Source organism: Rhamphochromis longiceps, linkage group LG17 (assembly GCF_057381845.1).
Source record: "Rhamphochromis longiceps isolate RC_006_pf linkage group LG17, R_longiceps_female_GT1.1, whole genome shotgun sequence".
Lineage (NCBI taxonomy): Eukaryota > Metazoa > Chordata > Actinopteri > Cichliformes > Cichlidae > Rhamphochromis > Rhamphochromis longiceps.
This window is the reverse complement of record NC_140573.1, coordinates 8,498,755-8,525,149: the sequence shown is the minus strand read 5'-3', so window position 1 is coordinate 8,525,149 and position 26,395 is coordinate 8,498,755. Positions and strand designations below refer to the sequence as shown.

Sequence of the window (26,395 nt, the reverse complement as noted above, 5' to 3'; positions counted from 1 at the left end):
TAGTTCTTTTTAGCTTAGAAACACAGGCTTAATTAAACAAATACGTAGGACAGCTTTCTTTCACTTGTACAACATCTCCAAAATTAGAAACATCCCGTGTCAGAGTGATGGTGTTGGCCAGAGGGGCCGATGGCGCGACATGGCAGCCTCGCTTCTGTCAGTCTGCCCCAGGGCAGCTGTGGCTACAACCGTAGCTTGCCTCCACCAGTGTGTGAATGTGAGAGTGAATGAATAGTGGCATTGTAAAGCGCTTTGGGTGCCTTGAAAAGCTCTATATAAATCCAATTATTATTATTATTATTATTATTGATGCTGAAAACCAGTTCATGCATTTATTATTTTCAGGCTCAAGCTGTGGTAAGAGTACTGACGGGGACCCGAAAGACAGAAACTATTTCTTCTATTTTTATCTTCTCCTCAATCCTTTCTTGTTACATCCAGAATCAAATTTAAAGTCCTTCACCTTACATACAAGAGATTAAAAAATCAGCTCCGATCACACCGTAAAGCTCTTATATTACACTAGAGCACTTTGCTCTCAGACTGCAGGCTAAATTGCAGTTCCTAGTATATTTAAAAGTGGAATGCAGAGCCTTCAACTTTAAGGTCCCTCTCCTGTGGAACCAACAGCAGAGCTTTTAAGATCAGGCTTAAAACCTCCCTATTGGACATGTTTATAGTACGCTCTGGCTCAGGTTACCTTGAACCCTCCCTTAGTTAGTCGGCAATCGTCCTAGGCTCCTGGGGGCTTCCCATGATGCAACAAGTGTTTCCTCTTCACTCACCTCTTTTAAACTCTATGCGTTTATACATCCCTTTGCATTTAATTATTAGTTCAAAAATAGTAGCTCTCTTCCTCAGCATGTCGTTAGTCCTGTTTCTCTCTGCTCACCCCTAACCACTTGTGGAATATGGCTTCCCCTCCCCTGGGCTTGTACTGGCAAAGGTTCCTTCCTGTTAAAAGGGAGTTTTTCCTTCCCTTTCTCGGGAAGTGCTTGTTTGCTTTTATCAGGTCATCTGATTGGTGTATTTTTTTTTCTAATTTTTTGTTTGTTTAATATTGTAGGGCTTGTAACCTACAATTTAAAGCTCATTGAAAACCTCTAGTTGCTAGAGAAAATGGGTCTAGATGTAGCTTGGTTTGTAAACAGCTGTTTTGAAGTGTTGACATGACCATTTCCCCTGTCACCAACATGGCAGTGAAAAAACAGGGACAGAGAATAGAGCGGGTGCATTCACACTGGCTACTGATTTGTGACTGACAGTTTGTTAGCCAATGAGTGTGCGGTTTCATTGCACAGATCTTGAAATATAGGACGACCAAGATTTTCAAAGTAGACTCAATTTTTTATTCAGCATGACCCCAAATGAGTGTCTGAGTGTTGTTGTGCATTAATATAACATAAATAAAACAGAACTAAATTGAATATTTTAAGGTTTCCATGTAACATTATTTTAAACGTAACCAACAGCAAACCTTAATATTAGTGTAAACCTAAGAAGTGGGCACCCTAAATAAAGTGGATACTAGCAGAGAGGGTGCTTTTCTGCATGGCAAACCTGAAAAAGGAGTCTTTCAGTCTATAATTAAAAGTCAGATTTCTTGCTGAGCCATAACTGAATCCTGCCACACTCTCACTTTTCACATAAATATTCTTATAACTTTCACGGAGGGATTAGAAAAATGCAGTTGGAGCTTATTAAAAAAATTGACTACAAGTTGACTTTTACATGGATTTTGCAACACTAGCAGGTCTACATTACAGAGTTATAACACAGCTAATATTTTCACTTCCACATAGGGTGTGTTTCTGTGCTACTGGGGCCATTTTTAAGCAGTGCGTTTATCAGTCAGGGTGCTGTTTAAGTCTGTTGCACATTCACACAACCATAACATCCAAAACAAACAGAAAAGTGATAGCACCTACTGATTAACACAGCGTTTGGGTAAGTCACTTTCCTCAAAGAGGAAACATTCAGGTCATTAAACATGGACCTCAATGTATTAAAAGTTGGCAGGTATTCAGCTTTATGTTTTTACATGCAGTAGGTCATTTGATAAGTAGTATTCATTCACCTTGAAGAGTAAAAGAGCAGAAAATAAATACCCTGCAGCACGATCAAAGAGAGAAGCTGGGACAGTGATACTGAGAGTATCCATTTCTTCTCTAACGGTGTATACAATACTGTACCTGCAAGATATGGAAGGAGATCAAGTCAAACACACTCTTGATTTTGTATGCTAGTGCCAGCGAGGCATGTAACATCACACAAATGAGAAGAGCTAGTGAGGAAACTCTTATATTAGATTAAACTGGATGAAACTTTCACAACCTCTGCGCTGTAACTGGGTCATTACAGAAGAGTGAAGGATATGAAGGAAAGAAGGACAAAAGGGTCTATTTTTGCAGAAACTCATTAGAAGACACCTGAATTATATTAATTCAGTGATTATATGCAATCATTCTAATAAAGGACCCCCTAAAATTACAAATTTAAAAAAAGAAAAGAACAGTTTAATTATAAAATGTACAGATTTTTAACACATGTACAGACGGCCTTGTGCAGATGATCATATTTCTAGGTGGAGCACACTTACATATGCAAACCCACAAATGTATACAGATGTATGCATGGCCTTCAAAAAAATACACTTAGAGAAAATTAAATTGGAGTAGACAATCTAGACAAAACTTGGATGCTTTTTTGTGCGACTGTCTCTTCTGCACACTAAATGTCCAGTGGTGTGTTCGTTTCTCACATATAACTTCCTCCTCATGTCCAAGTGTCCATTGTTATGTACAATTCAGCACGTGTTGTTATTTCCCTCGTCTTTAAGGACCTACCAAGGCTTTCCCATCTTCCCTACAGAAAGGGCCATGACCTCAGATCCCAACACTTCACTTAGAGGACAAAGAATAAACATCCCATGCCAGCACAAGTGGGGAAAGCCCCTGGCCTCCTTCTACAGTCTTATCCAGAGTCTGAGAACAGTTCCAGACCTGCCACTGATGTCCTTAACCTTGTTTACATTGTAGATGGACTCAAAGCATTAGCAGCAAAACATTTGTATCTTATCATGAAAAATCTGGATCTTTTTTGAACAAACTGATTTTCTTCTGCACATGTAAATATGTTGTCCTGAACCTTTTATGAGTTTTAAATTTGTTGAGACATAACATAAATGAAGTTCTGACAGACATAACTGCAATAAGGAGAGGAGAAACGAGTAATGTATTAGCAAATTCATTATTTACATAAAGTTTTGCATGCTTTGAGAAAAATCGTACTTCAAATTACATTGTTGATGGCATATTTCTTTACAACAAATGATCTCATTAGCAAAAAAGTGTAGTACTTCCACTAAAGCTAACATTTAAAGCTGCTTTAATATGTTTATTTTAACAAAGACTACATTTAAGGCAGGGTAGAATTAGGTAAGGGCTTGATTAAAGTAGATGCTTTGAAGAAGCATTCATCCTTGGACTTGCATGACTGGTTCACCACTAAACTCTGGTTTCTGAAAGGTTTCTGAAAAAAAAACCTTTAATTTTACTATCTGATTTTTTTTCTGTTCACATTTTACTTTATTGAAATAGCACTCAGACCAAAAGACAGCGATTTAAAGAAAAACACATGCTTGCCAAACTTACTGACAAATCCAGTAGATGCTAAATACAGTAGATGTTTTACAGCACGTCACGCAAAATGAACAACGTTAAAAGTCACGATTCAGGGTGAGGTCACTCACACTGAACAACAACGTCATTCATTCCCAGAGTCTGTTGAAGCAGCTCATCTACAGCATCTTTAAACATCTTCCAGCTCATTTCTATGGTCTTATGTATTCTCTGCTGATTCAGGTCCTTCCTGTAGTTCTTATCATTGGTGTTTCAAACTGTGGCAGAAAGTAGAATTAAAGAAAAAAAAATGCTATGTAGGCCTACTGTGTACTACAGCATCAAACAGCAGATCAAGTAAGTGGTTAGCTGGTTAATATACCGATGTATTTAACAGAAAAGAACGAAGCAGGGTTGAAATGAGAGGAAATACTGAACATGTTCATCATCAGATGTGACATTAAATATTGTGTCTACTCAGCATGTACAGGAAGACACCCTTTTCACAGTTTAACTCTTTGCTGCTACTGCACTTCACTGATTTTCCCACAATGCACAAGTGTAGTCACAGGTTAGGTCTTTGCAGCATATACTAAAACACGGAATGCTGTTTACGCAAGGCACGGCTGAAAGTGACATCAAACAGCCCTTAGACGTGGTGGTGGACACACACACACACACAATCATTTCAGTGTCCCAACCTATCTACATATATGTCATCGGCTCCAAGACATCCAGCTGAAGCGTCCTGGAACATATGGAGGGAGGGAGGGAAAGAGGAAGAGTAAGGAAGGGAGATGTAAAGATGCAGGGTGCACTGATGAGTGGCCAGGAAGTGGCCCTATTGTTTTCAGGGTCACCTCGCTTTTCCTTTCAGAGCCTTTCAGAGGTCTGTCCTCTCCAGCGGGCGGCGTCTTACATAAACATGACTCCTTGTCAACCCAAAAAAATCTATCTTGTCTGATTTCCTTTCTGATCTCAGGAGGTCTTGGATAATAGTTTGCATTTTAAATAGTAAGGGGTGGCATTAAACTACAGTTACGATACACAAGAAGAGGGGACGCACAAAGCACGTAACAAACAAGATTATATGATCCACAGCAACAGGATACCAGTGTTTGAGAAAGAAAAACCAAAAACAGGTTAGACCAGATCATATAGTTGCACCTGTATGTGGGTATTTACATATAAAGAAAATATGAATACAGCTCATAAGTCAAATTCTACCTCTTCCTGGTTTGGCAGTGCAAAAACAACAACATTGGCTCCATCCAGGTCAGCCGTGCCATTGGCCAGAAAAGAGGCAGGAGGCGGGAGTGAGAGAGAGCGTACCTTAGTTACAAAGTTACCTATTAACTGGATGTTCTCGGAAGCAGCTGCTGAGCACACCTCGCTCAACCTTTGCATAACATTTCTCCATTTCATAGGGAAGGCAGGAGAAAATGTGGCTAAGGTCGACATGAAATGTGCGAGCCACGGAGATCTACTCTGACAGGTGACCAGGTAAGGCTTTAAATCAACAGCTTGTAGAAGAGAGAGGTAGCCAGTGTCTTCCACACACTGGGATATGTGTTTTGGTTTGGTTGTGAACTGAGACAAGGAATTATATCTCAGTTCAAGACATCAGTTGTTGCACAATATTCAGTTCTGAATATTGTGCAACAAATATCACAATGGGAGAAATTTAAATAAATAAATAAATAAAATAAGGAGTATTTAGCTGTTCCAAAACCATGAAGTGTAACATACTTTTATTTACAACTCGACTGGTTACGACTGAAGGAGGAGGACTGGCAATGCGTGCCTGAACGCATTGCCAGAAAAATCCGAAGTATATCAAAAAATAATATGGTTTTCATTAACAGTGGAAATCAGTAACATATTTTTTTTTCCTGCAGTGGAGTCATTTAGTGCTGCAGCAGCTGAAGGCCATTCTTTCTATAGACAGAAAAAACACAATATCAAAGCGTGTTTACATTTCTATGACCTGCACTGCCCTACAAACTGAGCACACAGTGGTTCAGAACTGTGTGCTCACTGCTGTGCTTTATTATTTCAAAGTATATTGTACCATCGAAAATGAGTGCATCTGCACCACCTTCAAAATGTACAAAAGCAATAAGCAGTATTTCTGCTGTGTGTAGTTCCTACAATACTGTTTGTATTGGAGCCCGGGCTCCGAATAAAACACCACAGGCTTGGTAAACTGTGAGCTGTAGGACTTGTCAGCACCGAGTTCTCTGCCAAAGAGAGACAGCAGAAATTGTAGCCAAGTCAGGTGAGGATTAGCTTTAGTTTTAGCTAAGGTTTAGCTAGTGGCTTTTACCCAGCTGTCACTGTAAACGGGAAAAAAGAAGAAGACTTTAATGTTTAACATATGACAGCAGCTAAAAGAGTTCATATCTCAAGAAAACAACCCCAACAACAGCAAAAACATTTTAACCGATATAATAAAAACTCAAAGATCCTAAGGAGTTTGATGCCGACCTTTAACCAAAGGTGAATGTAAAGGTTTTGGAGCAGGTACGTTTTATCTCAGTGATTTGTTTGGGTAAAATTATAACCTATAAGAGAACAGTCAAACACTACAACCTTTAAACCCTTTCTCCCACTCTGTAGTTGCTACTCATTTTAAAGCTACTCAAACCTTTACCTTATTTCGCATGAAGTCACGGCAAAATGGCACACAATTTATGAACTCTTTTACTCATATAGTGTCCGAATGACCCTTGCTGAATACTCACTGACATGTTTTCCACCTGCTGTTTTTACCCCAAACAAAAGAACACCATTAACGGCTCTCTCTCTTTTAAACAGCACATGTCTATAATTTCCCACTTTAAATGTGTGGAGTTTCATTAAGGAAGTGTTAAAAGTAACTTTAAAATATCAAATAATGTAGTTTTTGGTCTTGCTGCAGGTTGATTATTATCTTTTTAATTAGCCATCCCTAAGCTTGGGTTTATTCTTTGTGTGGCTGAGGCTTCTCTGTTGACACTGCCATTATTCCAGGACCAAAAGACAAAAACCAAACATGTCATTTGCGAGTTCATTTAAGCTATTATGATCTTGGGTATAGTTAGACAACGCCAGCACAATACACTAATCATTTTTCAGGGCGTAGCTTTCATACTTCCAGTATGTGAGTTAAATAATCAGGCTAATAAACAATGTCTCTGCCAGCTGTTTTTAAACCCACTGCTCAATTAGTTCTTGTGCCTATCATCACAGACAAACAATAGCATGGCCTGACTCCTCCACACATTTACAAAGGAAGACAAAAATACAAAACTTGGCAGTGGGATAAGAGGCAAAGGGGGAGGCCTGCACGCTGCACTGTGGATTGTTGGGGTGAGGGTCACCCAGAGGACGGCTTGTGGTTTGAATATAAATATCGGTGATTATTTCAGCCAGGCAGAGAGCGTAAAGTGTGAGCTGAAAAGTAAATCCATTTTTGTGATAAGTGCTTATCAAAAAGCCTGTTTTTCATGTCTGATTCTGGCTCGCTGTTACATAAGTTGAAAGAAGTTTACCATATAATTTGGTGTCACCTCCTGTTGCGTAATCAGATTTGAAAGCATCAAACCGCTTACAGTTAGCCTTTTCAAAGGAGCCTCATCACACTCCGTGAGCGGAACATAATTTTGATGTTTAATTCAGTTTGATGACAGGGAGAGCATTTCACGCCCTCTGGCCATCATTAGCGTCTACAAACTGACGCTGGACTCACAATTTGGAGAGGCGAAACAAAGTAAGGCTGCAAAAAACTGGCTCCTTGCGTTTGAGAGTGATATTCAAACACAGGCGCAAATGCAGCTTTTTCACAGATGCAACTTCGCATACAAGCACAAACAAATGTACTGCGGCAGTGCGCAGTCACACTCTGACACACATATTCTTGGCTCCGGGTTGATGTGTATGTTTTGCTACGCCTGTGTGAGGACAGAACGGGAAGAGATAAAGGCAGCTCTGTCGGTGTGTTTACAGCCAACACTGCTGAAGAGAATAGCCTAAGAAGATGAAGGGGAAGTCGCCTAATGGCCACAGCTAAGGAGCTGGAGCTCTCTTGCTGTGAAAAATCACCTCAGAGCCAAGAAAGTGAACAAGAAACTTTAAGCACGCCCTTTAAAACAACCACCACTATTTTGGGGGAAAGAAAGACACTGTAAATTCGTCTTTACATCTTTATAAACCATAGTTGATTTGAACTTTTTTTATGAAGCTGGTACAGGAACAAAGTCATAAAAACCAAAGTCATAGTTGTCACATTGTGGGAACCAATGTTCTGCGCTCTTCCTGTGAACTGTGGCGGAGCAGGTCACCCAGTCACTAAGGCCTAATTTCAGTGGGTCAGCCTTCTGAATAAAATCAGGCTGCAATATTCATGACTACTCCAGCACTTCCCATCACTGCTGTCTATAAATCAGTCCAGCCAATTTGCAAACCAAACCAAGATGCATCAGTTTGGTTTGCAAAAATTAATTTAGATGTTATAACAGTTACAGTTTACATGTTGATTTTTTTTTACTGCCACTTAACTGCTTTTTCTACAGTCACACTAGTGGAAACAGTGGTTCATCTGTGGCAATGTGATAAAAATAACAAATCTGTTGTTGTATAAGAATATAGAAATTCACATTCACATTAACTTGCCCACAAAAAGAGAGGTAGCCCCTGCAAGACAACGATTTAACTACAAAATAGCATAGGTGCTTATCAACCATGTTTTTATATAGGAATACACCCAGAATCCAAGAGGTTGGCAAGCGGTTGCGATGCATCTATTGCAGAACAACTCCCAAAGTGTAACATTAAACGCTAGGTGACAAATCGTCGGTGTATTATCCTTTTGGCCACCCAACACGTCCCTATATTACAAGTTCAGAAAAACTAGGAAACATGAGAACCTTTTGAAATGAATCTACACATGTATACTTATTTTACTTAAATCGCTTTGGAAAACACTATCTAACATGATTAAGGTGGTGGTCATGGTTAGGGCTGAATTGCACAGCTGGAACGTGTGTTACCGTAGGAGCGTCATTCTATTCGATTTCATCCACGATATCACCTTTCCCGTTCCCATGGAACGCTTCCGGACATGACAAATCGTCGGTATATTACGCGTCGGGAGTGAGAACAGGCTGTGCAGATAGATGCATCGCAGACAAGCTGTGCTCATCAGTGCAAACCAACCCAGATCAACTGGAATGTTATGACAATTTGTCTGCAATTATAAATTTGGTGGCAATACTTGCAAACCTTTTCTAATCTGTATGAGAGTAACTGTAGTCCATCTGAGACACAGTGATTATGTGGAAACAAGACTGCCTTCCAACAGGCAAAGGGCAATTGCCTTGTGATGTAAAGTGTCAATACAGTGTTGCTTCTTTTATTTAACTAAGACACATTTCTATATTTATAGTGAGCTATAAATCTATCTACAGTCAATATAAAGGTTTTTAGCAACCCCCCCCCCCCAAAAAAAAAAAATAAAAATAAAAAATGTTATGATCTAAAATCTAGATCACAAACATAAACATATACTGTAGGTCCTAGTAAAAAACAGTTAAGAATGGACATCACGGACAAGAGCAAAACTTATTTGACTGCATTTTTGCAGCTCCAGTGTAAATACAGGGGGTCAGCCCGTAGTGCTGTGCATGCAAATATGAGTCTACTTTGCAAATAGCTGTGCATAAAGGTTCTCTTGTGGACGACAGGTTTGTATTTGCATTAAGAACATCGCTGATATGCTACTGTCAACAAAATACAACAAGTGGAACAAGCGAGTTCCTGAATGTAAGCAGAACATGGGGGTTTATAATCCAGTGCGCGTTGCCAATTCTGGAAATATGATGATACATTTGACAGCTGGTTAGCTAATTTTTAGGGGAAAAAGTGGGTGGAAACGCCGATTCTGGCTCTGTCAGGGAGGATCACACGTGTATTAATAATGTGTTTGTTTCATTTCATAAAAGCAAGATTTGTTTTATCGCTTTAAAAAATTGTGATCTTTGCAGACATCAGTAGAGAGTTCTGGCTTTCAGCCAAACTAGGCAGGCTGTTCCCCATTTCTTTTTGCTACACAACACAAATGGAAGTGAAGTCCCAAGATGCTGCACTTTTCCCATGTGGCTCAAATTAGATGGAATTTCCTCTCAGCACTGATTTTCCATGAAATTCCATTTTAATTTTTCTATAATAAACAACAAATGTAAGATCTTCTTGCCCATTAAGTCTGAAGTTTTGTAGGAAGCTGTTAAACATGCAAAGTTAAGATTCCTTCACACACACACACACTCACAGATTACTCATTTTGCCAGTGTTTTGTGTAGCATAAAGGAAGGGTTCTACAGTATGTGGGACTTCCTGTTTGTGACACACTTTTCCTATTGTGCATGATATCCTCCTGATTTCCTGACAGCCCATGCTGAGTGATAATTTCAGTATTTAAAAGAACCTTTAAAAGAGCTTCCTTTAATGATGAAACACTCACTCTCCATAGATACTTAGTGAAATATTTAAGCCGTTTGATTGTTCAGTTTCGTTTTGTGTGGCTTAGTTATGAAATATGCATTTAATGCCACAAAGATTTCAAAGCACCAATGCACATGGGTATCGTTTACTGGTAATCTACATAACTGAGGAGCTTTTTTCCCCAGTTTTGTAAGATGCCTTTGTAGGAAAGTGTGTAAAATAAAAATATTCATGCTTCTTTTCTTCTCTTTTCTACTTTCTCCAGATCCATATGTAACTACAGCAAGAGGTCTGTAGCTCATATTTCATTGCATGCATAAACCGATTACGATACCAGCACCATTCAGCTGGTACTGAACTGAGGCCTCCCCCCCAGTCACTCAACCTTGCCGCCAAGCGGCGCTCTGAAAGTTAAACTCCTCACTAGTCAACAGACAACTAACTCCCTCATCTGGGGAGATGCCAGCCCTACAACATCACTTCTGAATCCTACAGTGGCTTTAATTAGATCAAGGCAATATAACACAAACCACTGAAAAGTGCCAGCTTCAATTAAAAGGAGTTCAAGGGTCTGCTGGCTCTTGTCGAAAGAGAGTGACATATGTGTTTGACACGCCTGCAGTCCATGGTTTCACGCTTGAGTTAATGGTGCCGCAAAGCAAGAGGAAAGCCTCATTCATCAAGAAGCAAACTGAACTACAAAGTGGAGGTCTCTTTCTAGAAGAGGCTGTACAAATAAGAGGCAAAGCTAAATGGAACCATCACTAAATGACACAGCTTTACCAACAGCAGCAAAAAATGGTAAGAGTTCAGTTGTTTTAGTAATGTCAGATAGAACGTTTATCAGCAGGAAATTTGTCTCTGCATCTGCTCTAACGGCAGAAGACAGTAAATACAGTTCCCCATAGTTGAAGCTTAATGCGGGTATCTGGGTTCTTTCCACAGTTGTGCCACCTCAAAACCACACTGATTAACTGGAATGGGACTCCTTGTCTTCTCTTACAGACACTTTGACAGCCAAACAGACCGGTCACAGCTGGGAGTTCTTCGTGGCCGTCCTCGTCGCAGCCATCTTGGTCACTGTTATTATTGCCATTATGGTTAAATATCAGGTGTTTCGGCGCTTCCTGGCGAGCTACAGACACACGCGGCTGAGGGAGAGTGATTCTATTAGCCACTGTGACCCATCAGGTTTGCTTTTTATGAATTCAATTTTAGAGATTACTGCATGCTGACATTTGTTTGTATGTTCAAAACCGAAAGCCGAGCCAATGCCCAGAGTACATTTAACATCTATAAATTCATGCAACAGATTGGATAAGAAAGCATTACACAAGAAAAATAGCAATATGAAAAAAGTGTACTTGTGCTCATAGTGTGCTTTGTCACAGCCTAAAGCATTTTTTTTAAAATCAACAATAGACCAAAAGATTATGTGTATGATGAATGACAGGAATTATAGGCTACCTCTGCAGTTAGTGTTAGCGCTACAGTGGTTTCCAGCTCATTGTCTTTGTTTTCCGGCCCTGCTGCTTGTGGACAAAATAAACAACCAGCTCCTGTAGATGGTCAGAAATTAAAAGCAGATAAAAACAGAAGCAGTCCTTAGAAGCTGGGGGAGACCAAAACGCAGCACAACAATGACTAAATATCTGAGTTTAAAAAGACAAAAACACTACTGGAGATCAGTGTCCAGTGCTGTGTTCACAGTGCATTGAACTGCCTCCAAGTGGAAATGAAAATATCATCTAAGCCAATGAACACATAACAACACGGCAACAATTAATTTTTGTACTTCGGATGCCATGTCCTGGCAAATAGCTTGTATAATGTTTCCAAAAATGAGAAATGCTGACTTACAGTTGAAGCAAAACCAGACTGCACAATTATCTTTTGAAAATCTTTTATTAGGCTTTTATTAGGCTGCAGGAGATCTTCTGTTTAGAAGAACTGTGTCTTTAAGAGCTAATACAGCAATTAAGAGCTCATAGAAATTGATACCTCAAATCCAAAGCCGTCTGCGCTCTGTTGACTTACTCGGCGAGTCTTTTTATATTTGCAAATGCTGATAACATGGTTGGACAGAATGACTTACCGGACTTGGTTTCTAATGATTCTTGGCTGTGGGTTTTTTTATTTGCTCTCTTCTTCTTTTCTCATTGTTTTCAGGCCTGGAAGTGGGGTTTACCATGCACGGAGGACGTGGAATGCATCCTCACTGTATGCCTCCAGTGAGCGAGGAGGATGACGACGGCTTCATTGAGGACAACTATATCCCGACAAGTGAGAGACAGAGGGCCGAGAGAGCGGCCGAGAACATAGAAGAGGACACGGAGGAAGAGATTTATGACAGTGAGTTTAGCATTGGTTAGAAGGGATGTCTCCACACCTTCTGAACCACTGTTCTGGTATTTGGGCCAGAAGTGAGCTATCCGTTTCACTCCATCTGATCCTTTTCCATGGGTTTTCATAGTTTCTATCTCAAAAACTGATCCTTGGTTAACAACTGATTAGATGCATAAAGATAAAAAAAAATCCATTATTTCTGGAGAGCTTGGAAAGGAATATCCTGATGTCAAGCGCATTATCATGGCAGTAGTTCTCAGTGTGGGAGAACATTTCAACATGTTCTTATGAGAATAGGCTTGCGTTAAAAACACATATCATGGAAACTGCTGGATTTTTGAAAATGTACTTGAACAAATCTCCCATTAAAAAAATAAGTAAATTTTGTTTAAAAAAAACAAAACAAAACAAAACAAAATGTAAGTATACCTTTAAAAAAAAACGTAGGTACACCTTTTTAAAAAGGGAAATACACCTTTGTTTTTGTTTTGTTTTTTTGTAAAAAAAAAGGAAGTATACCCTGTTTAAAAAAAAGAAAAATAGGAAGTACGCCTTCAGCTTCAAAAGCTACTATTTTTCCTGTTAGCAGGGATAGTTAGCTTTTTTCATAATTCTTTGCCAGTCTCTGATATCAGCTTCATACGATTTTCTTGATCACTTGTCCTTTCAAAATTCTCAATTACCTCAGCATCATTTCAAAGATTTTTTCCCCCATTCCAGAACTCCGTTTATTTCTCTTCATTGGTATATTTGAGAGTGTGCTGAGTTCTATTCCCCCTTTACTCTAATGGCCTCAGGTCATAGCTGAATCAGTGACTGATTAGTGACAAGCTGCCCAATTTGTTAGGCCTTAGTGTAACACAGTATAGATGTACAGCTTCCTCTCACGCCTCTCATGCAAAGCTGCATTTGGTGTGGGAAACATAGCTAAGCCAGTTTTTTTAGCTGATTAACTGATTACTTGATTTGATTTGATAGCACGGATTATTAATTAATTAATCGTATGCCGACGCATAGCCATAGTTAAGTAAGACTGACAACAAGAGCATACATTGCTTTGCTCAGTGAGAGTACTTTAAGTACCATGTACTGTACAACACTTGCACCGTTTTCTTTTAAAATGTTTTTTCTGACTTTCATTGTAATAATTGTATGGTTTTGGATGTTGCCTTACAAGAAAATTACAAGAGTCATATCATTCATTTGTGCTGTTACGGTACATTATTATTATTATTATTATTATTATTATTATTATTATTATTATTTTTTTTTTTTTTTAATCTGCCACAGTCATTTTTTTTAAATTAAATTGTACTGCAGCTCACATATATCATAAGCAGTACTTGCAGTTACTTTTCAACCTTTTGAATTCTGTTTTTAAGAAACTGCACTGAGATGTGTACACAAAGTCAGCTAGACCTCAATAAATATCTACCTGTAAGTGAAACCCTTGCTGCATTGTCATGTATTTTCAACTGAAATCTGTCGGGGTTATTTCTGAGGGCTATTTCTCCACCATTAATTTGTGTATTTTGCTTGTCTCACTGGACACAGAATGGAATCATTACACTCACCTGTCCATTTAAACTTTGCGACGATGCTATAAACAACCATAATAACGCCTGAAAGTGCGCCTCGAGCAGAGGCCTGCAGCGCTTCGGATCCCAGGAGACGACGCCGATGATGAGAGGGGCTGACAGGTCTGTGAAGCTGTCAGCCGAGGCACCCGGAAACACGGCGTGTAAAGTTGACACCGAAACCGGAAAAAGACGATCTCGCCTTCAAAATAAATGGATAATTGAACGTTGTTTGCTACGATGGGTGTGTCTCATGTCTTAGAAACCCCCCACCCACGCACCCATCACTACCATGCCAAAAATCAAGAAAAAATAATGACTAAATAATACTTATAATAATATTACCACTCCCATTAATCATCACTTTTCCTTTCATTCAGAAAAGGTTAAACTTATTTTTTACGCTGTTTAATCTATAGATATAGATCGTCTTAATGTCACAGTAATGTAAATCAGATGGCAGCCTATTCCTGCAAAATTATTGTGGGCTGTGGGAGTAGAAAAAACGAAACCATTAATATTTTTAAAGTAATGTGCCACTGAATGTATTATTTATGAAGAACAGAAACATTAAAATATGATTTGCTTAAGGTATTTGGAGTTATTTATTTAAAAAGAAAATAGCCGGAAGTCGTATTTCCGTGACAGTAGCTAGCTTGATGCTACGATCCGGAAAAGCAGCGAGTTGCAGCGAAACGCGTTGACTGTACAGTGTGGAGGAGAGGAGGAACGAGGATGATGGGAGCGAATCGTATTCCACTCAAGTGACCCATATCTTACAGTAGACCCAGATATTATTTAGCCTACTTCTTGTTCTCGAGGATTTTTCTCCGTGAAGATGTCGGCGTCAGCGATATTTATCCTGGACCTGAAGGGAAAGGTAAGTTTGTGGCGACTTGTTGGTGAGGAAGTTGACATTATCAACGCAGCACCTGCCTCAAGATAGTCAGTTTGCCAAGAAAGTCGCACAGGATATTTTCATTTTTATTGGCGTAATCTGCAGCTGTACATCACATGCCGCATACACTTTTCTTTGTCGAAAACTCTTTGCTAATTTAACTCTGAACCACCCGTACAGAGCAGACAGGAAGAGAAGCTCAACTTGTCAAACTCGTTTCACCAATGTTCAGTATACACAGAGGGCTTGTTCTTGTGCAGCGATGCAGCCTTTATTGTACGTGATGTGTCCTATTTCGAGGTCTAAAACTTTACCTTGGGCAGCCCTTACATGCCATGCAATAAACCGTACAGTGGTTAGTTTAAAATAATGGGGATATGTGTGTGGACATGAGGATGACATACATTAGAAATACATCTTAAGAGACAAACTCAAGTGAAATGCTTGAGGGTTAGTGATCTCAAGGTGAAAATGTCATTTATTTGTAAATTTGTACTCATCAGTTAATTTAGCTGGGTGCCTTACAAAAAATCTGCAGTCCTAAAAGTAAGGATTTGTCACTTTTATGTATTTCATGAATACTTATTTGATATTATTATTATTACATAACCTTAATCAGTCCAATCTAATAATTTCAACCATAAATGTCATAAAAAGCAACTACCCACAGCAAAATGTGATGTTTTTAGTTGATCTAGTTTGTTTGGGTAGCTTACAAACCCATCACTGTTTTGGTTTGCTCTCGTAAAAGCCTGAGAAAACCTGCTAACGTTCACATTAGGAGACAAGTCTCAAGTTTATTTATTATTTTTGCAAAAAATATACTTATTTTTATGTTGATCATCTTACCAGAATACTGAAACACCTGATTTAAGTGTTTCAGTTCTAACATGTGTGTAAGTTTAGTTAGACAAAACAAGTAACAAGTATCTGTAACCATAATGCTAGGCTTGGTCTACCACCTGACCAAACTATTTTAGTGATTAATTAATTGATTGATTGATTGATTGAATCTTTATTTTGAACATGTTGAAAAAGTATAAAAAAAAATAGAATTAAAAGAGACAAATGAACAAAGCAAACAAAAGGAAAACGAGCAACCACAACTCCAAATAACGTCCATGTTCAAAAAGGAGCAGGAAGAAGCATAAGCTTATTTAATCCCACCCCTTTTCCACTATCTAGTATCAATAGACTACAGAAATACCTCCTTGTAATTACATTATATGTTATGTGTAATTTTTTTTTTTTTTTTTTTAATATATACACATATATGTTTCTATCTATCCATACCTACGTATATACACACATACGCACATATACACATTTTCAATAACCCCATTAACACCTGAAGGATACACAACCTACAATTTTATATATATTTTATATATATATATATATATATATATATATATATACCCATACCAACAAACCCGTGCATGCGCACACACATGAAAATATTAGACAAGAACACCCTATCAAATCTCTACCTTTTCCCTGTACCCTGTAAAAACCATATCCTTAAACCGCTTTTTAAACTGCGCCATGCTTGGACATTGCTTCATATCTTTACTTAGTCTGTTCCACAGCTTCACTCCACACACAGAGATGCAAAAACTTTTTAATGTTGTACGGATACGAGGATGTTTTAAATTTAATTCCCCCCTCAAATTGTATCCCCGTTCCCTTTTAGAAAACATTTTTAGAATATTGTCAGGAAGCAGGTTATTTATTGCTTTATATATAATTTGTGCTGTGAGAAAATGAACCAGATCTGTGAATTTTAGAATTTTTGATTTTAAGAATAGTGGATTTGTATGATCTCTGTAACCAGTTTTATGGATTATCCTTATGGCCCTTTTTTGTAATATAAAGATTGATGATAGCGAACATTTGTAAGTATTGCCCCAAACCTCTGCACAGTAATTCAAATACGGTGCAATCAGGGAACAATAGAGAATGTGGAGTGATTTGTGGTCCAGAATGTGTTTTACTTTACTCAAGATTGAGACACTTCTTGAAATTTTGTTATGTATATGATTTATATGAGACTTCCAGTTTAATTTATCATCTATAATCACACCAAGAAACTTATGTTCAAGTACTCTTTCAATTTCCACACCATCTACATGAATCTGCACTTGTGCATTTCTAAGGGAATTAAAATGACAGAGTGTGGTAAATTTTGACCCTATTATGTTGTATAGACTTCCTATTGTGTTTGTTGTAAATATACTCTCTCCTTTATCTATGACAGCTATTCTAAAATGGTTTAATGTAATTATAGTTTTACAGTGATTTTTCTGCAAGAGGATTGGAGTTAGTTTCAGGGCTCCTGCTACTCTAGACCTAATAGCTGTGCTCCAGTGTAAAACATTAAAATGTGGTGATTAAAGTGGAAAGTAATGATAAAATAATTTTGAAAAAGCAATATTGCTAAAAATGGTTAAACTACTGCATAAATATATATATTTGTTTTTAGGGTCTGTTGATGAGCCTGGAAAAGACCTTTCCATTATCCTTGCCCCACCGGCAGCCTATTTCCTGGAAAAACACTATGAAAAGCTGTACACATTCACAGTGGGAAACATTTTTAGGATTATAAATATCACAATGTTACATATAAATATACAGCTGGAATTATAAATGACCCCAATAACTCATTAAAAGGATAAGACTATCTTCACCATGTATTTTCTCTAACCGTAACTTATTCTTAGGACAATGAAACAGTGTTTGTGGAAATGATACTGAAAGTCATGAGGATCATAAATGACGCAGTACTTGCTGTTTTCATTAATTTTTGTATTTTTTTAAGTATTTCTACAATTTCTTACTACTTCATATGACTCTATTAGCTTGTAGAGTTAATTTATGTGGGGCCAAAAAAAAAAGAATTGTTGAAGAAGCCTTATATGCTTGACAACATTACCCATTAGGGAGAAGGATCAGTCCCGTCGTTGCCTGGATGTCTTATCGTACAGAATAAAGGTTTTCTCTTTCCCTCTCTTGCGTTCTATCCATCTATCTCTGCCCTGAGGCAAATCAGTAGTATCTCTTTGCCTTCAGTCTTCACCCTCTCTCTGCCCTGACTAGATGAGGTCCTCTGTTGTAGCAGAAAATTGTGAAACAAATCTGAGATGGAAAAAAGCATGAGAACAGTCCCAGTGACACTGTAGATAAAAAAATAATATTAAGGTTGTAGTCATTAACCCAAAGCAGTTATGGATACATAGGTAACCTGCTTAACTGTACAAATCCATAGACCTTTTGAACTATTGCTACTGCAGAAGTCTGTTGCATTTTTGTGTTTTCAAGTGTGCCAACCTACCCCAAGCCCTCGGTGCCTCCTCATGGGCGCTAGACTGCACTTGCTGGGTAGACCTAAATGTCAGGCTATTGAAATCAGCATGGCATCATTTGTTCTCTGTGATTCCCAATAGAATTTTTAATGAGCGAACATGCTCAAGCTGACTTTTTGGGTTGTAATGAGTAATGGCAGATTCCAATAGCTGGAGGCTAACATCTTCAGACATATAGTATATTTGCTCAAGGGGCTACAGCTCTTAGTTTTTGTAATATATATTCAATTATGTTGGACAATGCACATTCATCAACATCATAATGGTAATGTGCAAAGACTGACTCATTTCGATTAGCTTTTTGTTTAATTGTTTAATTTGTTTAATTTAATTGCGTCCACCATGAATCCCAATTTAATTATTTTCATACTGGTTGATTTATCCATCTGTCCATCCATCCATACATCACATCCTCTATGACTCGCACCCACTAAGAGTAATGATTTTGGGGAAGGTTACACCCTGCACACCTTGGATACCGGTCTTTTGCAGGAATAACAAAGAGAGACAGACAACTATTCACACTCACTTTCACACCTATTGCCAATTTAGAATTGCCTGTTAACCTAACCCATGGATGTCTTTGGACAATGGGAGGAAGCCAGAGTACCCAGAAAAAGGTTATGCAAGCACAGGGAGAATATGCAGGCAGAAAAGACTACTGGAGGGATCACCTTCAGATTGTTTTAGATACATTCCATGACCTTAGAGGATGAATGTGCATGACTTGGGTAATACACATTTTGCTAACAGTGTAACAGTTTGTGGACTAACTTACAGCTGGATCACATTTGTAATTTAGTCACTTATTTAGATGCAAAACAAATGACATTCTCATCATCATCTGCTTGTGTTGGGTATCATATTAGCATGCTGACACACTAAACTGTGATTAATATAGTAAACACTGTACCAGCTAAGCAGAAGTACGAGTTTGATAGAGCTGCCACTGTAGACTTAGTCTTATTGGACAAAGAATGCTGCAGCTGCAACAAGCCCCCTTCTCGAGGCCCTTTGAGTATTAACAATATTTAATGGTTGCAGTTGATGGACCAACTCAGTGGTGTCTTTTTGTACTTTTCAATGGTTCATTATTTCAGCTACAAGTTGTGTACTGTTAACTACTAGCAGCTTTGAAACGTCATTCAACATTTTCTACATAGAAATTTATTTTAGTACAGGAATTTATCTCATAGTCAGATTGAACTTAGTGGGCTTAGTGTAATTTACAAGAGGGTTGATGGGTGACACAAACTGTTCTTGTTTTTTTTTGTTTTGTTCCTGTTTGCCTTCCGGTCATACGGCCCAGCGAGGGGTGTCTGTTGCCATGTTTCTTTAGAGGTTAGCAGTGAGTGCTTTCTATTGATTTCAAACATTGAAAACAGTCATTGATTGGCTTGTGTGACCCAGTAACAAACTCCCATCAAATCCCCACAGCGATTTTCCCCGGCTGATTATGTTTTATTTCATTTATTTATTTTTTAAGACCACTGATGGTTTTAATATGTAATACTTTGTTGTGCTGGTAAAAGCCAATTATAACGCCAAGAATTGCCTTTTGTCTTGTAGATTAAACAAAGAATGGATCAGCACATGTAATTCAGTTTATAATAGGGCTAATTGGCTGTATTTTATACTTCAGTTTTTATATTATGCTTCCATTGTTCTTATTTCCTTTTTAGTTTTTTCCTTTTGTTCCCACTGAACAAAACAACATTTCTTGGTTTTGAAACAATTTAACTAAGTTCTACATAAAGATTTTTAGCTCTCTGTCACAGTTGAATGCCATTTAAAACAATTAGATATAAAAAATATTTGTGATGCACGTTGATATTCCAGCAAAACTTCCCAAACTTTAAGCAGACACTACTGCGGGTTAACTTGAAAGGGATACATTCCCACTTGGTTGTAAAGAGACCTGGATTATTAAGTAGCAGTGCTTTGCTTTGGGGCATGAAATATGCTAACTGATTGGTTCTCTGCTGAAAACAGTGCAGCACTGCTTGTTTTTCTGGAAATACGAGTTTAACTGACACACGTTTGAACCATAGTGGCACGGCAGTGATATGTTGACACTTCCGTTTCCTAAAGGTGATATAAAAGTTTTTACAAGTCATTCTTATGATTGGCACCATTATTGTTACCACAGACTAGTTATTTTCAGAATCATCATAATCGGATGATGTGAAATGTCTCTCAGATGCAAATTTGGTGGGTTTTCTTTTGTGTTGTTTTTTTAAAGGTGGACATCAATGCACTAAAAGAGATAATTACACAGAGGAAAATTGGTGGATAAAGCAGTCAATAAGAAGCTCGTCACAGCTCATCACAGTAAATGAAAAGAGTGATAAACTTTCTTCGTCTTTTATTGATTTATTGTCTCAAATAGAAATTAACTTCAGCCAACTTGTCAAGTATGTGCACATTGGTTGTGTACGGCCAGCGATGTTGGTGGCCTTTTCTTTGCGGTCCACATGTTCTATATGCCATTGTAAGTGCAGTAGGAGGTAGGGCTGAACGATATATCGCATTTGCGATAATATCGCGACATGATCAAGTGCAATTTTCTAACCGCAAAGGCTGCGATTATACTCTGGACATGTCCAAATTCATGGGCTGCATCCTCCTGAGGCCGCATTTGTAGACCGATTACGTCACAGCGACGCGCCGAAGGCTGTCCAAATTACTACCATATCCCAGAATTCATAGCGCGGCCCAGCCAAACTCCAGTTTCCAACAATGGCGGCCGCTACTAAGTTTTAAAATTACTCATACTAATCTTTCTGGGTCACAAAATAAACTTTTAACATATTTTCAGGCGAGAAAGTAGTTGTGTAAACATCAAATATCTGCTCGGTTTATCAAGATATCCCATATTTGCAAAAGTGCTTCGACGTTTTCAGAGGCGTCTGCTACCCACCAGCTCGACAGCTAGCCGGGAGCTCGAGGGTTACTGATGCGGCCGAGAGCGGCACAACTCCCGGCACATCATTTTCAGATCACCGCGGAGTTTCGCTGCTCGGGTTAAACGTAATATATAAGTCACTTAGACAACCTAAAAATGTTATTGTTGGGCTTTTTTCAGTGTTTTGTTTGTTCGTGAGTAAATCGGTTTGGCTGAGATTAAAGTTATTAGATTAGATAAAATAAAACTTTATTAATCCCCCGGGTGGGTTCCTCCTTGGTTTTCACACAGCTGACTAAACGTCAAACAGAAAACTTATTAAACAGAAGTATGAGACAGTCGAGAATTTACGCCAGTGTCTGGTTATATTTTAGATAGCAAGAAGCAGACGGCCGAGTTTATTAAACTCCACCGAGACAGCGGTGACGCTAATCAGAACTAGACCGTCCAATTTCACGCCTTTAAACTTTAAAGGCGTGTTTGTGTGTGTGTTTATACAATTGCTATTATGTTTGCACTTTATGTGTAATGTTACTGACTGCAGAGATCAGTAAGCTGTGTGTATTTTTTATTTATTAGTTTTATTTATTTAATATTATTTTTTAATTGAATGACTGTCTAGTAGTTCACAGATGTCGAAAAACTGAGTGTGGTAAAGCCACTGATTTTTTTTATGTATATTTCTGCAATCTGCACATTGTACTGACTTTCATTTTAATGTTTACACCAGGGTTCCTTGTCAGCACTTTATGCTCAGATGTTTGTAAGCTAAAAATAAACTATTGTGTATGTTCAAATATACTGTTGTGATTGAAGAAGTTAAATAAAAATGTCAGTCATCAATTCATGCATCACCTCATGTCATCATAACAGAGGTCTGTCTTCCAGGAAAGAACAGTTTAAAATTAATGTAATATAGTATTGGCCATACTATATGATGTATTGCTTGTCTTTGTTTAATAATACAGAAGACAAAGACCTTAAAAAATAATCGCATATCGCATCGCAATCGCAATATTGGGGCAAAAAATCGCAATTAGATTATTTTCCATAATCGTTCAGCCCTAGTAGGAGGCAAGTGTTATAGTGTTATATATTGGGCTGTTTATACTTTATTTTTTCATTTTTTTCAATTAGAAATTGATACTGTTATATGTAAAACAAAGAAAATAAGTGAATTATCAAATCAAAAATGCTGGACTCAGCAGATGTCTGTATCTTCTGTTGGAAAATCACTGTTGACTAAGTAATTAATTATTCCCCTTTTTGATGCGGTAACCAGAAATGATTATGACCACCACATAGTTAACATGCTGTTGAGTCAAGTCTGGAACATATGTGTGCCGGTGTTTTTTCCATCAAGGTGTGATTTTTAAAACTGGCAATTCAAAGGACACTCTTCCATGGGCTTTCAATATTGCAGCTCTTTTTTGATATAGACTTGCCTATAGCTCACTCTCTGTCTGGTCACCTCTGAACTGTTGCCTGTGTGTGTTCTCCTCTCATAGAATCTGATCAGTGGCCTGTTCATATCCTTCTTCTCCCCCAGATTACTTTACTTTGCTGGAATGTCCTTTTTTTATTTCTTATTTCCTCCTGTCTTTGTTGCACCTGCCCTTTGTGACCTTTGTGCAACAGAGGCTCCTCTATTAAAGAAGATGGGAAGCTTTTTGTGTTTGTGTGCGTGCATGCATGTGTGTGTGTGCGTGCATGTGTGTATGCTTGCCATCTAGATCCCTGAAGCGTACAAGCTTTGATCTCTTTCTTCACTTCACCGTGTGCGTCCGGAGAATAGAAAGACTGCTAACTCATCTTGTTATGTTTGTCTGTGTGTGTGTCTGTGTGCGTGTGTATGTATGTTTTCATTAAAATTAGGAGGTGTGGTGCTTTCTCTGGGCTGAATGAAGCAAGTCTTGTCATATCTGTGACTAGCATCGCATGCTGATTGGAGATGTTACAACATTCAGCCTTAAGTCTCAAGACAGACCTTGATACAATTACACCCCACCCCCCAGTGTGTAATATAGAACAGATCTGAAAAATGTTCTCAAACATAGTTTAAAACTGCACTTGTGTGATATGAACGTGCACACTTTTGTCATCATTTTAAATCCTTGACTTACAACAGAGTAAGAAGAGTTTCTGGGTCTTTTTCTTGGTTCAGTCACATATTGTTCTTTTTCATGCTGTGTTTTATTTTCATTGTGTCCACAGTGGAGTTTTTTTTCTTCACAAAGGAGACACTGTGTCTTGTGTAGATGTAGCAAATTGGCTTATAAAGTCAACTAAAGCAAAGTCAATATATCAGGATCTCTTGTGACAGTGGTCTGAAAAAACCCCCCAAAAAACAGAATATGTGCAGTCATAATTTTTTCATTTTTTACTTTTAGAAGTTCAATCACAGACATGTACTCACTTAACTAGATTAGTAGCTGTGGTGGGTGTGTAAGCTCACACTCGCCTTTTATTACAAACCGGTTCCAGCTCTTTTTCGATGGTTGTTGAGTCACTGACAAAGAGGAGGACTCAAGGTTCACATTGGGAAAGGTCTGTTAGATGTGTGTTTGCACATTTTCCACTGTTTAAAAGTGTGTCTGTGAGTGATGGAGGTGCTATTAGTGTTGCGGGTATATAGTGATGAATAGAGTTGTCGTGATACTAGAATTTAAAACTTGATACCGATACCCAGGAAAATACTCAATATTTGACACCTTTTTTTAATAAAGGAGGAAGGAAAAAATGACAAAAAATCAATAGGGTTTTCTTTTTTTTTGGTAAAGATTAGTACAATACAAATCTAACATCAATCACAATGTTTTTGAGTAGTCTGGCATATAAAGTAATGTAACGTGGTGCAACCCCCCCCCCAAAAAAAAGAAGGACAATAATATTTATAGGTGGTTTGAGGTAGTACTGTGCCTCTCACGACTTTGCACTTTTCTTTACTGATCATCTGATGAAAAACGTATCCTCTTCCTTCTAACTTCAAGCCATATTTTCTAAACTGGGGCTCTAATACACAAAAAAGTGCTTAACCATGCCTATCTATTCTTGATATTATACCAATTGCTTATTATTAGTAAATTGGCTAAACAACAATAGCTGGTTACAAACTAACATTTTGCTTTATGTTGGGTTTGAGTGTCCTAAAAATCCCTCCGATAAACCCTTTAATTTTTTCACTCTTGCATTTATTTGCTAAGGAACAGAGTCCAACAACATTAGATACACTTCAACCAAAGTTTCACTAACACTAGGCTATTAGCAGCTAACAGTGCTATGAGCCTACAGCAGTGCTAATTTTCACTGACTCATCTCTTCTTATTTGACTCCTTTCACAAAGTTTTAAAGCCTTGAGTAAATGGACATGGACACTATTGTCAGCCTACACTTAATGCAGACAAATGGCAGCCAGAGTTGTTTGTCCTACAGTGGCCACCATAGCCAGGATTATGCACTTGAATTGGGAGGGGTAATAAAACAGAACTTGGACAGCTAGTGGAGAAATTTGTCACACTGTACCTTTTAACATTATCCACTAGCCACAACCTCAATGATGACTTAAGAAATGGCTAATGTTGCTATCTGGTAATTGCAAACATATAAATGGTTAAAGGTATCAATGCGAATGGGTATCTGAACTGATAGTAATTCTTATTAGTTTATTATCACTTAGTATCTTAGTACTGTTTCTTTCAGACATAAAATGAATTTTTATAAGGGAAAGGCTAAGAATTAATGAAAATTTATTTTAAATTTGGTTTTAAGATTGATTTATTTTTTGCCAATTGACAGCAAGGAGGAGAATATACCATAAATGTCTAGTAGGACTTGGGGACATTGCATGCCTTGGCTATCATTTCAAACCTGGAAATCTTCCAACCCTTGCTAAGGTCTGCTCTTATTCTTCTTTCAAGTTGAAAAGTTGGTCATTCATCATTCATGATCAGATACCCATCAGTCCATTAAAACTACAAAGGAGAAATTCAAGCTGGAAACACATTTTGCACATTTCCACAGAGGATGAAAAAAATAAATATAACCCCCATTCAGGAGGTTAGAGGGTTTTTGTCAGCCACTGGCTTCTGTAGCTTCTTTAAGCTTGAGTGCAGGTTTGGTATCTTTGCCAAAAGCTATAAATATTTAATGACAAAGTCCTCTTTAATATCATCCTCTGCCTCTGTATCTTGTGTGTCTTTATGTTACTCATCCAGGTTCTGATTTGCCGTAACTACATGGGAAACATGGACATAAATGTGATCGACCAGTTCATGCCCATTCTGATGAAGAGAGAAGAAGACGCTGAGATGACGCCGCTGATCAGCCATGGCTCCGCACACTTCATGTGGATCAAACACAACAACCTTTACTGTATCCAAAGAGAGTTTACTGCTGCGTGATGTGCTCTGTGGTGCCTGCTAAAACGAAGCCTTCACTGCAGACACTATAAATATCTATGTGAATTCTCCACTTTACCACAGTATAGTTTTCCATTCTGGCTGACATTCCTGCTTTAGTTCTTCAAAGTGACAGCCCTCCCATCAATCATTTACAGCATGTAATACATATACCTTAATTGCATCTTTCCAGGACAGATCTATATGAAGTCCTGTGTTTCAGGTTGCTTCTGAGCTTCTCCACTTAAAAAATTGAACACAGGTTCACTATGATGTGTTATTCACTGTCTTCAATATTCCACACTCAGTCTTACTTACACATTATTAATTCAGGAACATATTCCAGTTGTTAGTAGTATTCCCAGTGCACTGCATTACACAGCTGAGCTCTTTTACCACCCTGTGGCCATGTTTTTAGTTGCTTGAAAGTCTCACACATTCTGTTAACTTTCAATTATGCTGCATTCGTCTCATAATCACTCCCAGTAAAGAATAAAACATGCCTGCTTCATGTCTTCTAACAGATTAAAAAACGTTTGCCTCTTGTAGATAAAACTTTGTTTCTTAACAGTTTTTTTTTTCAGTGGTGGCAATCACTAAGAAGAATGCTAATGCTGCTCTCGTGTACTCCTTCCTTTATAAAATAGTACAGGTGAGTGTGATGTTTACAGTTCATACTTTTTATTCCAAGGATGGAAAAGTTGCATTTGCATTATGAAGTCGTCTGATTTTCTATGTAGGCAATACATTTGGTTTGATCTATTGATGAAATGCAGGAACAGTTGGTGTTTCTGCACCGACAGTCTTGGT

The 26,395-nt window shown here is 38.1% G+C and overlaps 2 protein-coding genes across 2 annotated transcripts in view; both read left to right on the top strand.

The window, feature by feature from the left end:
• The first annotated feature begins 4,976 nt into the window (after positions 1-4,976).
• lg17h1orf210 (linkage group 17 C1orf210 homolog) lies at positions 4,977-13,880 on the top strand. Its single transcript, XM_085387487.1, has 4 exons — positions 4,977-5,123; positions 10,366-10,901; positions 11,106-11,291; positions 12,270-13,880. The coding sequence occupies exons 2-4, from the start codon at positions 10,853-10,855 to the stop codon at positions 12,470-12,472; spliced, it is 438 nt and encodes a 145-aa protein (XP_085243613.1). The 5' UTR covers positions 4,977-5,123; positions 10,366-10,852; the 3' UTR covers positions 12,473-13,880.
• An 818-nt stretch (positions 13,881-14,698) lies between these two features.
• The window catches only part of ap1m3 (adaptor related protein complex 1 subunit mu 3), a 39,008-nt gene continuing 27,311 nt past the window's right edge, over positions 14,699-26,395 (top strand). Inside the window, exons 1-3 of the mRNA XM_085386861.1 lie at positions 14,699-14,903; positions 25,403-25,559; positions 26,170-26,237. Coding sequence (XP_085242987.1) covers positions 14,862-14,903; positions 25,403-25,559; positions 26,170-26,237 — 267 coding nt within the window. The 5' untranslated portion in view covers positions 14,699-14,861. The remainder of the gene's footprint in view (positions 14,904-25,402; positions 25,560-26,169; positions 26,238-26,395) is intronic.